Raw genomic sequence first — 12,433 nt, forward strand, 5'->3', positions numbered from 1 at the left:
TGATTCTGGGTTTTCCTCTTCCTTTCCTGAGGATAGTCCTATTTCCATAAAAAGGTTTCGGCTCCATGTTTTTATTTTTAAAACCACATGTGTTGTTTCCCAAATAAGCTTTTCTCTGATAGGATGCATAAGGATGGGGTTTGGAGGTGGGGTAGTGAGTCTGACTCAGTCTTCCCTCCCTTAGCGCTGAACATTATAACTAGGGCTTTGCCTGCAGGAAGGAAGCTAGATGCTATGACTTGAAGTGGTCTAATGTTTATAATGAAATATTAGTATAGCCTAAAAAAGCCTCTCCCAGCTGTTGTTCTGGGCCCTCAGATCTCAGCAGAGTGCTTCATTCCAGACCATAAAGACTAAGCAACAAAAAAGTGCTGCTACAACTGTGCCAAGTTCCCACCTCTCCTGATGGGCTTCTCATATCACGACTTAAGAGAATACAGTTAAATGTCATTTCAAGCTGGTCCAGAGTTCCCATCTTCTTTGACTCTTATTCTCATCACCATAATTCAGGTCCTTATGACATACCAACTGTTCTCCCTGCCTCAGGTCTCTCCTCACTCCAATCCATCCTCAGTACTCCTTGCTGACAGTGCAACTGTTGTCAATACTCCTTGTTTGAACCAGATTACAAACTATCTTGAGTTGTGAGTCACCTATGATTCTGGATAGGTAAATTCCTCTCTCACAGCCTCTGTTTCATTATCAGTAAAACAGGGAGAATTAGACTTAAGGTGACTTCCATCTCTGCCTCTACTTCTCCACTCACTTCTAAGCCCTCTGTAATCTGATTCTTACCTAATAATTCAGCTAAAACTGCCCTTCCCAAAATTACCCATGATTTACCCATGCTAGATCTAACAACCACTCCTCAATTCTTCTTGATTTCTCTGCAGTATGTTATATGATTGATCACTTTCCCTTTCATCACATTTTTTCCCTTATAGGTTTTTGTGACACTCATCTCTCTTGGTTTCTCTCCTGTCTGACTGACTACTCTTTCTCAGGCTCCTTTGCTGGATCTTCCTCTAGCTCATACTTAATAACCACTAAGGCCCTGTCCTGCCCTGGGTCCCCTTCTCTTTTCCCTCTATATCTTACTTGGTAATCTGATCAGTTTCCCAGGCTTTAGTTATCATTTTTATGTAGACAACTCCTAGTCTCTCTCCTGAACTCCAGCCCTGCCATCACCAATTGAATCTAAGACATTTCAAAATCACTTTCTATTAGGCATCTCAAACTCATCATATTCAAAAAAGAACTCGTTATCTTTTTCTTCAAATTGTTCCTTCTTCTGAACTTTACTTTACTCTTTCTATTAAGGGTACTAGCATGTAATGTTCTCTGGTTCAGTTTCCTGGGGGTCTTTGGAGGTCTTGGGAGCAGCCTTCCTTTCAGTTCAATCATCACCACAAGAACAGCCAGGGGTTAAAGTCCAAATCCTTTATTATCTCTTTGCCTGAGGCTGGGCAGCTTTCTGGAGAGCCTTTCAATCTGGCCTTGGTCTTAGTGGGGGAAGTGCAAGAGGCCAGGACAGCCACCAGGAAGATTGAGAATTGAATTGAATTTCTCCCCTTGGTTCTGAGAGCTTAAGCTCCTGCCTCCAGTTCTTTGTCTTCTCTGCCTCTCCTCTGAGGGCTTTCTGAGTCCCAGCTTATATGTTCTACACTGAGTATAAACCAATCATATTTTTTTTTAAATAACTTTTTATTGATAGAACCCATGCCAGGGTAATTTTTTACAGCATTATCCCTTGCATTCACTTCTGTTCCGATTTTTCCCCTCCCTCTCTCCACCCCCTCCCCCAGATGGCAAGCAGTTCTTTACATGTTGAATAGGTTACAGTATATCCTAGATACAATATATGTGTGCAGAACTGAACAGTTTTCTTGTTGCACAGGGAGAATTGAATTCAGAAGGTATAAATAACCTGGGAAGAAAAAACAAACATGCAAGCAGTTTATATTCATTTCCCAGTGTTCTTTCTTTGGGTTTAGCAGCTTCTGTCCATCCTTGATCAATTGAAACTGAATTAGCTCTCTTTATCGAAGAGATCCACTTCCATCAGAATACATCCTCAAAAAGTATCGTTGTTGAGGTATATAATGATCTGCTCATTTCACTTAGCATCAATTCATGTAAGTCTCGCCAGTCCTCTCTGTATTCATCCTGCTGATCATTTCTTACAGAACAATAATATTCCATAATGTTCATATACCACAATTTACTCAACCATTCTCCAATTGATGGGCATTTTCCAGCTTCTAGCCACTACAAACAGGGCTGCCACAAGCATTTTGGCACATACAGGTCCCTTTCCTTTCTTTAGTATCTCTTTGGGGTATAAGCCCAGTAGAAACACTGCTGGATCAAAGGGTATGCACAGTTTGATAACTTTTTGAGCATAGTTTCAAATTGCTCTCCAAAATGGCTGGATGTGTTCACAATTCCACCAACAATGTATCAGTGCCCTGTTTTCCCACATCCCCTCCAAACCAATCATTATATCACTAGGAAACCATTATTTGTTGTAAGATTAAATCAGTCATACTGAACCATGCTAAAACTAGATTGTCTCATCAATTCCACTTAGTTAGATCTTTGTAAGCATCCTTGTTTCAAGTTCAGAGTTCTGGCCCATAATACTAGCATCCCTCCAGGCATCCAGGATTGCAGCATTCATGTTATACTTGACTTGTCCTAACTTTTATTCACTCCACATATCAAATTTCTTGTTAAATCTTATCATTTGATCTTCACATCTCATATATGTCCCCTTCTCTCAGAAGAAGGCCAAGAGAGCAATTTCTAGTTCTAGTTTGAAAATTGCAAGGGACAAGGCACAAGGTGCACGTGATGAAATCATAATGTCTCACAATGGCATTCTCTTTGTCCAAACTGTACCTTTATTTATGAGAAAAGATGGACAAAATCCAAAGATGATTTTGTGATATGCTTTGGAAAGTGACAACTTCAATAACTCAGAGGAAAGAAAGGGAGATAAAGATGGGATCTTGGGAGTAGAGAGTCTGGGAAAGCATGGGTTGCCATCATAGTTGTCTTAAAGATTGTTGTGACTGTTTTTACAGATGCTAACTAGATAGTCACAGAGTTTGGAGTTCCAGACCATGGAAAATCAAATGGACCAATTTAAGAATGTCAGCCTCACATTATTGAGACTGTGGAGGCTAATTAAGACTTTCAGGACAGTATGAGGATAATGGAGTTGCCAGGATGGGTATTTTAGCAATTCCTAAAAATAAGCTGGCCCAGCCCCCAAGCTGGTCCAGATTTCCCATTTCTTTTGACTCTTATTATACTCATCACCATAATTCAAGTCCTCACCACCTTTCATACATATCAAAGTTCTCCCTGCTTCATCTCTCTTCATTTCAATCCATCTTCAACTCTATTTCCATAGTGGTTTTTACAGGCTTCTTATACTTTACCCACCTCTGCCCATTCTAGGATCCAGCTGCAAATGTCCTACTTGCTGTTGTGTGAATTTATACTCTGTTCTCTCCAGTTAGAAGGAGGCTCCCCCTTCAATATCCCTGGAGATTCAGGAGGTAGAATTTTAGAGTTGATAAATCTTTAAAGAAGTTGAATTTCTATAAACAATGATAACATATACCATTCTGGAGAGCAATTTAAACTATGAGCAAAAGGCTATAAAACTGGGCATACCCTTTGATCCAACTGTCTCATTACTGAGTCTGTATCCCAAAGAGATCATAAAAAGGAAAGGAACCCATATATGCAAACATATTTGTGGCAGCCTTTTTTGTAGTGGCAAGGAACTGGAAATTGAGTACCTGTCCATCAGTTGGGGAATGGCCAATTTAAGGTATATGAAAGTAATGCAATATTATTGTTCCAAAAGAAATGATGAATGAACAAGCTGATTTTAGAAAGTCCTGGAACAATTTACAAGAACTGATGCTGAGTGAAACAAATAAAACTAGGAATACAGTGTACATGGTAATAGCAAGATTGTGCAATCATCAACCATGAAAGATTTGGTTCTCAGCAGTTCTGTGATTTAAGGCAATCCCAATAAACTTTGGATAGAAAATGCCATCTGCATTCAGAGAGACAACTGTGGAGATTGAATGTAAATCAACACATGCCATGTTCCTTTTTTTTCTTTTTCTTCCATTTTTTTTCTCTTATGGGTTTTCTCTTTTGTTCTGATTGTTCTCTTCCAACATGATTCATAAAGAATTGTGTGGTTTTTTTAAAAAAAAGTAATGTACATGTATAATCAGAAAAATAAAGTAATAAAAGAAAGTAAAAAGAAAAAGAAAAGAATGATGAACAGGCTGATCTCAGAAAAGCCCAGAAAGATCTATGTGAACTGATGCTGAGTGAAGCAAGCAGAACCAGGAGAACATTGTACGCAGTGACAGTAACAAGATTATGTGTGGTGATCAGCTGTGATGGACTTGGTTTTTTTCAACAATGAGATGATTCAAGGCAATTTCAATAGACTTGGGATAGAAAATGCCAGTCATATCCAGAGAGAAACTATAGACAATGTGGATCAAAGAATAGTGTTTTCACCTTTTTTTTTCTTTCTTATGCTTTCCCCGCCTTTTGATCTTTTTTTTTTTTTTTTTTTTTTGGTACATGACAAATGTGGACATATGGTTAAAAGGGTAGCACATATTTAACTAATATTGCTTGCTATCTTAGGGAGGGGAAGGAAAGAGAAAAAATTGGAACACTTTGTAAAAATGAATGTTGAAAACTATCTTTACATGTATTTGGGAAAACAAAATACTATTGAGGGAAAAAAATCATTCCAATCTGTCTTTACTTATGTAAGGGGGTACTTTGTAGTTGTATTAATATAGTTCCCGTGTGTGTCTTGTTACCTGGATTTCCAAATATTTGATAACATTCAATTTAAAAGTAATCTTGGCCTGGGTATTTCTTCTTTGAGAGTTCATTTATAGCTTTATGAAGTTTTTTTTCTCCAGAAGTTGGGTTGTTAAAATTATCTAAATTTTTAAAAATTAATCTAGGTATGTAGTAAAAGTATTGTATACTTAATATTCTTCCGTCACATCCATTCCATTAGAAGTATTCTTCCATTGTATCTAAGTTATCCATTCTGTTGGCATATAATTGGCACAATTATATTTATAATTTCTTTTATTTTACCTTTATTATGGATTTTCCTTTTCAGTTTTTGATATTGGCAATTTGATTTTATACTCCCTTCTTAATTGAGATTTTTAATTGAGAGGAGTATTGGAGATGAAAGAGCTTAGAACAGTGATTTATTTATTTTTTCTTTTTTTTTCAGAACAATTGTTTAAAAAAAAGACAATTTTTTACATGCATTGAAGATAAGAGAAGGATATTCAGAAAGCAATATGGATAAATAAAATATATTACATATATATTAAAAAGTGGTATGAAATGGAGATTTGTGATATAGAATCACCTTTTTGGTGTTTACATTAAGAATTCTTTTAAAGAACTTAAATTTAAGAAGAAAAAAAGAAAGCATTTCTCCAAACTAACAAGTGATTGGCAAAAAGAGCAATTACTTTTAGTCCTAATAGTTATCTGTTCAATATCTTTAATTACTATGGGATTCTCCAGGGATCAATGGATATACTGTAATCTTTCATTTATTCTGATTGTTCCTTTGTAACATATAAGCATAGTAAAGCAAAATGAATCTATATAGAGTCCATATCTAAAAATGTATTTCTCTTTCTGCCTTTTGAGACCATCACCTTTCTGTCAGGATGTGAGTAGCATGCTTTATCATAAGTCCTGGAAGAAGTCATTGATTAGAGTTCTTAATCTTTTCAGAGTTGTTTTTCTTTACAATGTTGCTGTTCTAAATTGTTGTCTTGGTTTCACTTACTTCATTTTATATCAGTTCATACTTTCCAGGATTCTCTAAAATTATCTCTTTTGTCATATCTAATAATGTAATGATATTCCATTATATTTCTATACCACAATTTGTTTAATCATTCTCCAGCTGTCTAAGAGACAATCTTTTTTTTTTCTCCCTGAGGCAATTGGGGTTAAATGACTTGCCCAGGATCACATAGCTAGGGAGAGTTAAGTGTATGAGGCCAAATTTGAACTCGGGTCCTCCTGACTTCATTCACTGTGCCACCTAGCTGCCCCTCTAAGAGACAATCTTAGGCGCCCTCTTCCCTTTTAGATTCTGGTATTTTTAATTTTTCCTATTTTCATTTCTCCAAGATCAGGAAGTTATTTACTTTATGAATTCTCTTACCATATTATTATTATTTCCCTTTTTACTCCCATTTGTTTTTCAATTTAATTTGAGCTATTTCTACAATAGATTGTGTAAGGATGTGTGGAGATATGTGTGTATTCAACTCTTGTTTTGTAATGACCGCGTGTTTAAAATTAGCCGGAGTCAGGAATTCAGGTTAAGGGAAAAATCTTCAATATTTATTGAAGTGAAGAGGTGAATAAAGATTGCTATAGCAATATGGGCAAGAAAGATTGCTATAGCAATATGCGCAGCTGCGACAGGAAACAAGCTAACAGAGAGCGATCTGAGCTGAGCAAACCCTCGCAATAGCAATCCCAAAAGTCTCTCCTTCCCCCTCCTTTTCCATTCCCCTGCCTCCACCCACCAAAATCGTCATTTCCTATACAACACATCAGGACTTGCACAAAGAGTGGGCGGGGGCCATTCTTTCTCCAAGCTTATATATTAATAGAGTATGGTCCAATTACTATTTAGCCTCATGTGCTTGGGACCTCAGTGCATCAACTCAAGCCTCAGCCCATTACATTGTTTGAGTGAGGTTCTCCCAATAATCACTCCCTCACTCCTTCCTTTCTTTTACATAATGTTTTCATGTATCCCAAGTACGAAAGCATTTCATCTCCCTTCTTCCTTATTTTTACACTAGGGTATTCCTCTTATCCTCCCTTCTCTTTCCCCTCTTAAGGACCTCAGAACAGAATCCAATTTATTCCTAGCAGTTATTTTTCTTCAATACTTTCTGCTGTGGTTCTGAAAGGACACATATAGCCTCTCTATTAGAATTTAGCATTACATCATTATATATTTCCTTATAATTACTCAAATACATTTACCTTCCTTGGTTTTTTTGGGTTCATATATTTGGATTTTCAAGTTCCAATATTTGTCTTTCCATTAGAAATACTTGAAGGTCCTGTATTCCATAACATATCCATTTTTTCCTCTGTAGAATTATATTCAGCATTACAATACATGTTATTTTTATCGGTAAACCTATATTCATTGGCTTTTGGAATACTGTATTCCAAGGTTTCTTGTTTTATGTTCTTATGTGATTCTGACTGTGATCCCTTGACCACAGTAATTACTTGAACTACTTTTTTCTGGATGCTTCCAGTATAATTTTTTTTTTATGTGAATTCTATATTTTGGCTATGATATTCCCATATTAAATTTTTGTTTATTTCTTTTAGGAGATTCTTTCTCCTAGTGGATTTTTTCCATCTTAATTTTGTCCCCTGGTTCTAATTTTTAAAAAGCTTTTTCATGGTGCAGCTAGAATCAGGAGGACCTGAGTTCAAATTCTACCTCAGACATTGACACTTGACATTTACTAACTATGTGACCCTGGGCAAGTCACTTGACCCCAATTACCTTGCCCCTACTCCCAAGGAAAAAATTATTTTCTTTTTTAAAAAATAGCTTTTTATTTTTCAAAGTATATGCTAAGATTCTTTTCAATATTAATCCCTATAAAACTTTGTTTCCAAATTTTTCTCCTTCCATCCCCACCTTTCCCTTCCCCTAGACAGCAAGCAATACTGTGTAGCTTAAACATGTGCAATTCTTCTAAATATATTTCCATATTTATCATACTGTGCAAGAAAAATCAGATCAAAAGGGGAAAAAAATAAGAAAGAAAAAAATGACAAGTCAACAAATGATAACAACAAAAAAGGTGGAAATACTATGTAGTGATTCACATTCAGTTTCCATAGTGCTCTCTCTGGATGTGGATGGCACTTTCCATCACAATTCTACTGGAATTACCTGGAATCATCTCTGTTGAAAAGAGCCAAATCCATCATAGTTGGTCATCTTGTTGCTGTATACACTGTTCTCTTGGATCTACTTACTTCTCTTAGCATTGTTTCATGCAAGTCTTTATAGGTTTTTCTGAAATCAGCTTACTCATAATTTTTTATAGAACAATAATAACATTCATATACCATAACTTATTCTTGACTGATGGGCATCCACTCACTTTCCATTCCTTGCCACTATAAAAAGGGCTGTTATATACATTTTTGCACATGTGGATTCTTTTTCCTTTTTTATGATTTCTTTGGGATACAGACTCATTAGAGATGGATCAAAAGATATGCAGTTTTATGGTCCTTTGGACATAGTTTAAAATTGCTCTCCAGAATGGTTGGATTATTTCACAAGTCCACCAACAATATATAAATGTTCCAGTTTTTCCCTCATCACTCCCAACATTTATCATTATTTTTTGTTGTCATCTTAGCCTGTGAAAAGTGTGAAGTGGTATCACATAGTAGTCTTAATTTCTCTAATCAGTAGTGATTTACATATAATTAGAAATGCTTTTAAATTTTTCACTTCAAAAATTGTTCATATCCTTCGACCATTTATCAATTATGATTTGTAGAGAAATTTTTTCTTCAGTGAGATTTTGTACTTTTTTTTTTTTGCTGAGGTAATTGGGATTAAGTGACTTGCCTAGGATCACACAGCTAGGAAGTGTTAAGTATCTCTCAGGTCCTCCTGACTTTAGGGCTGGTGCTCTATCCACTGCACCACCTAGTTGCCCCTGTACTTTTTTTTTTTTTTAAACCATGTGGCTAAATGATTTTTAAGAATTTATTTCTTTGGCATTTTTGGTGAGCCTTCTTTACCAGGCTATTAATTCACTTGTAAATTTTTTTTTGCATTGCTCTCATTTCTTTTTCCAATTTTTTCTCTATATTTATTCAACATTAGAAATAAAATATTCAACATAAAAAAATTTTAAAAATGCTTTTGTTCTTTAAAAAAAAAATTCTTTCCTTACCTCTTCTATGAATTTTTGTTGGGCTTGTGTCCAATCTGCATTTTTCTATGCAGGTGCATTTGCAATGTTTTCAAGTCCTCATCTTTTTGTAAATTTGTGTCTTGAGTTTCTATATTACTATAGTAGCTTTTTGTAATTGCTCTTTGTTTGCTTACTCATTTTTCCAGTTTATTTTTGACTTTGAACTTTTTTTTTTTTAGGGTTGGCCTCTGCTTACATCTGGGTATGGGAGGTGATTGTCCTGAGCTTCAGGCTTTTAATTATGCTGTTTTCACAGCTAAGCCTGGGTGCCTGTAGGTAATCAGTGCTTTCAAAGTGGTATGATCTGGAATTTGGTCTGGTCACTGGCCTTCTGTTTTGTACTCTGGTTCTTACCCAGGTATGGCCTCTGCTTCCTCACGACTGCAAGTGCTCTTCTCCACCCTGCAAATGCAACCCATACCCAGGTAGGTTCCTTGCTTTCTCACAACTGTCAGTCTTAGAACTGTAACTTGGAACTATATACTAGGCAATGGAGATGATGAAGTGGCACCTGATCTTGTGCCCCATGCTAACACAGAGGTCCACCTGTAATAGCTTTCTGACCAGGTGTTTGGTGTCAAAGTTACATTCAAAATTGAATTCAGAAGTTTCAATTGGAGATTAATGAAAGTAAAGATATGATTTTTTCCCATCCAAGTTCACAGCTTCTTTGAAATTTTCCCTTGATCCCAAATGGTTAAAAACCTCTAGTGTTGAGAGGAAAGAGAAGGGGCCTAGGGCAGAGCTCTGGGTGATATCATTGAGTAGTTAGCATGACCTAAATGAAGATCCAGCAAATGACAATGAAGAGTGGTCAATTTAAAGTAGGAGAACCAGGAAAGAACAGTGTTATCAAAACCTTCAGTGGAGAAAATATCCAGAAATAAAAAAAAAAGGTGATTAACAACACCAAAAGTTGAAGGGAGAGAGAGAAAAAATGGATATGGTTTGAGAAAAAGCTGTTAGATTCAGTAAGTAAGAGATCATTGGTAATTTTAAATAGGTCAGTTTCAATTGAATGATAATTGAATAGAGAGTTAAAAAAGGAGAGGTAATACAGAGACCTATAATAAATGGTTTTCTTAAAGAATACATACATGTATATATATATATATATATATATATACATATATATATAAGATAGGAAAGAGATAGAGCAAATAAAGATTGTTTTTTAAGGATGGAGAGACATGGATGTATTTGTAGGTAGAAGAGAAATCAATAGAAGGAAAGAGATTGAAGATTAGAAAAAGAATGGGGACAAGAATGAAGATAATCAATCTGTTAGAGAAAACAGGAAGGAACAGGTAAAGAGTATTTGTAGTTTGGTAGCCCTTGCCAAGTATCTGAAACAGGAGTGGAAAAAATAGTGAAGGAACATGTCTGAATGATATGAAATGAAGAAGAGGGGAGAAGAGGAAACTCTCAGTGAGTGGCCTTAATTTTTTCAATGAAGTATGAAGTCAGATCTTCATCAGAGAAGGTGAAGGGAGAGAATACAGTCCAAAGCTTCAGAAGAAACAAGAAGATTTGAAATAGTTAGTGTAGAGTTGACAGTGAAGTATTTAGGAAGCAGGAAACAGCTAGATCTCCATTAATGAGACTAACAAACCTCTTGAAATAGTTGAATATTTTTGAATTTGCAATATTCAAAGTTATAATTATGTAAAATATGTTAATTTCTTCTAGTTCACAGAAAATATGCAGTGCAAATTTTAATAATTTGAACCCACTGCAAGGGATTTATTATTTGTACTAATAAGAATCTAACTCTGATTCTCTTGACACAGTAAGGGCCCAACTGAGATTAGGGACATAAATTTATAGTGGACCCAATCATCATAGTTTATATTTTTTCTCTCTTCATTCAGCATCACTTTAATAGGAGCAAAGGAAGGAGGTGATGGGAGTAATTTAGGGTTGGGGTTGGGCAAGGAATTCAAGATTAGAGAACAGTGTAGAGCTGAACTTCTCTAAGGTTTCAAGATATAGAAGGGGGGAAGGTGCAGTAATGCAGGAATAATAATGGTAAAGAATTGAGTGGTGGAGAATGGAAATTATAGTGAAGATGAAATATATAGTTGGAGTTTTGAGGCATAAAGAAAAATAAGATAATTAAAAATGATCAAGATCAAGGAATTTCAGAATTTATTTATATGAAAGTGATGTGTGTGGACAAAATCAAGAGTAAGTATTACTTTCTCTGTGTGTAGCTAAACTAGAGTGAAGAAGTAGGGTATGAGAATTGAGTAGCTTCAGATTTTGGGAAGTTAGGATATTTGAGGGACCATTAGTATGTACTTTGAAGCCGCCTAATATAAAGACAGGAGTTGGGGTAGAGAGATAGACTGTGGGTAATGTATTGAATGAAAATTGATAAATTGAATAAAAAGAGATAATGCATTGGTTTTTGATAGATAGTATCTGTCAGTATCTGGATTGGTTAAATAAGTTTGGATAGTATGAGTCTCAAAGTAGAAGAGGTTGCTCTATTGATGGTGGTAAAGGAAGCTGGAAATGATGAATAGGAAACAAAGAAGCAGCCAGGTAACTTAGTGGATAGAGCCCTGGGCCTAGAGTTAAGACTGGAATTAAAATCTGGCCTCACACTTAGTAGCTCTGTGAGTTCTACCTTAACTCATTGAAGAAGGAAATGGCAAAACCCACTCCAGTTTCTTTGCCCAAAGAACTTTGTGGATAGTAGGGGCCATGGAGTCATGAAGAGTTGGACAAGACTGAACAACTTAGGGTAGCTTTGTGGAGCAGTGGATAAAATATCAGACCAGAACTCAGGAAGACTCATCATCCTGAGTTCAGCTTTGACCTCAGACACTCATTAGTTTTGTGACCCTGAGCAAGTCACTTAACCCTGGTTGCCTCAATTTCCTCATTTGTAAAATTAGCTGGAGAAGGAAATGGAAAATCACTCCAAGAACTCCTAAAAGTTAGACACAAATGAAAAATGGCTGAACAGCACCAAGAAAATGATTGAAGATCACCATCGACATTTTTGACCTACCTATAACTAGGAGTACTCCAAATATTTTATATGATCAGTATGAGAAAAAATGTAGCAGTGTCAATCAGGAGAGAATCGGGTCTCAGTGAATGCTAGAAAGCGGAAGGATTGAGAATGTAAGAATGTGTGTGTATGTGTGTGTGGTTCCCCAGAATAAATTTTGGGAACACAGATCCCAATTAGGAATATAATAGGGAATTAAAAGGACTTTTATAGTCTTAAATCAGTTGACTGGGATCAAGGGCTGATTCTGCAGTGAGGTTGGGGGGGGTGGGGAAGGCAATTACACGAATCAACTTAATTTTAGTCCAGGAGCAATCTTCTGTCT

General features: G+C 36.0%; 2 protein-coding genes across 3 annotated transcripts in view; both read left to right on the plus strand.

Moving 5' to 3' along the window:
* Positions 1–12,433, plus strand: part of RPN2 (ribophorin II) — a 178,600-nt gene that overhangs the window by 145,942 nt on the left and 20,225 nt on the right. The gene's annotated exons all lie outside the window — the stretch shown is intronic.
* MANBAL (mannosidase beta like) overlaps positions 1–12,433 on the plus strand; it is a 66,494-nt gene that overhangs the window by 35,264 nt on the left and 18,797 nt on the right. For both annotated transcript variants that reach the window (XM_051979332.1, XM_051979333.1), the window contains exon 3: positions 9,445–9,511. In XM_051979332.1, coding sequence (XP_051835292.1) covers positions 9,445–9,511 — 67 coding nt within the window. The remainder of the gene's footprint in view (positions 1–9,444; positions 9,512–12,433) is intronic.

The sequence above is a fragment of the Antechinus flavipes genome, chromosome 2 (genome assembly GCF_016432865.1).
Source record: "Antechinus flavipes isolate AdamAnt ecotype Samford, QLD, Australia chromosome 2, AdamAnt_v2, whole genome shotgun sequence".
NCBI classification, from domain to species: Eukaryota; Metazoa; Chordata; class Mammalia; order Dasyuromorphia; family Dasyuridae; genus Antechinus; species Antechinus flavipes.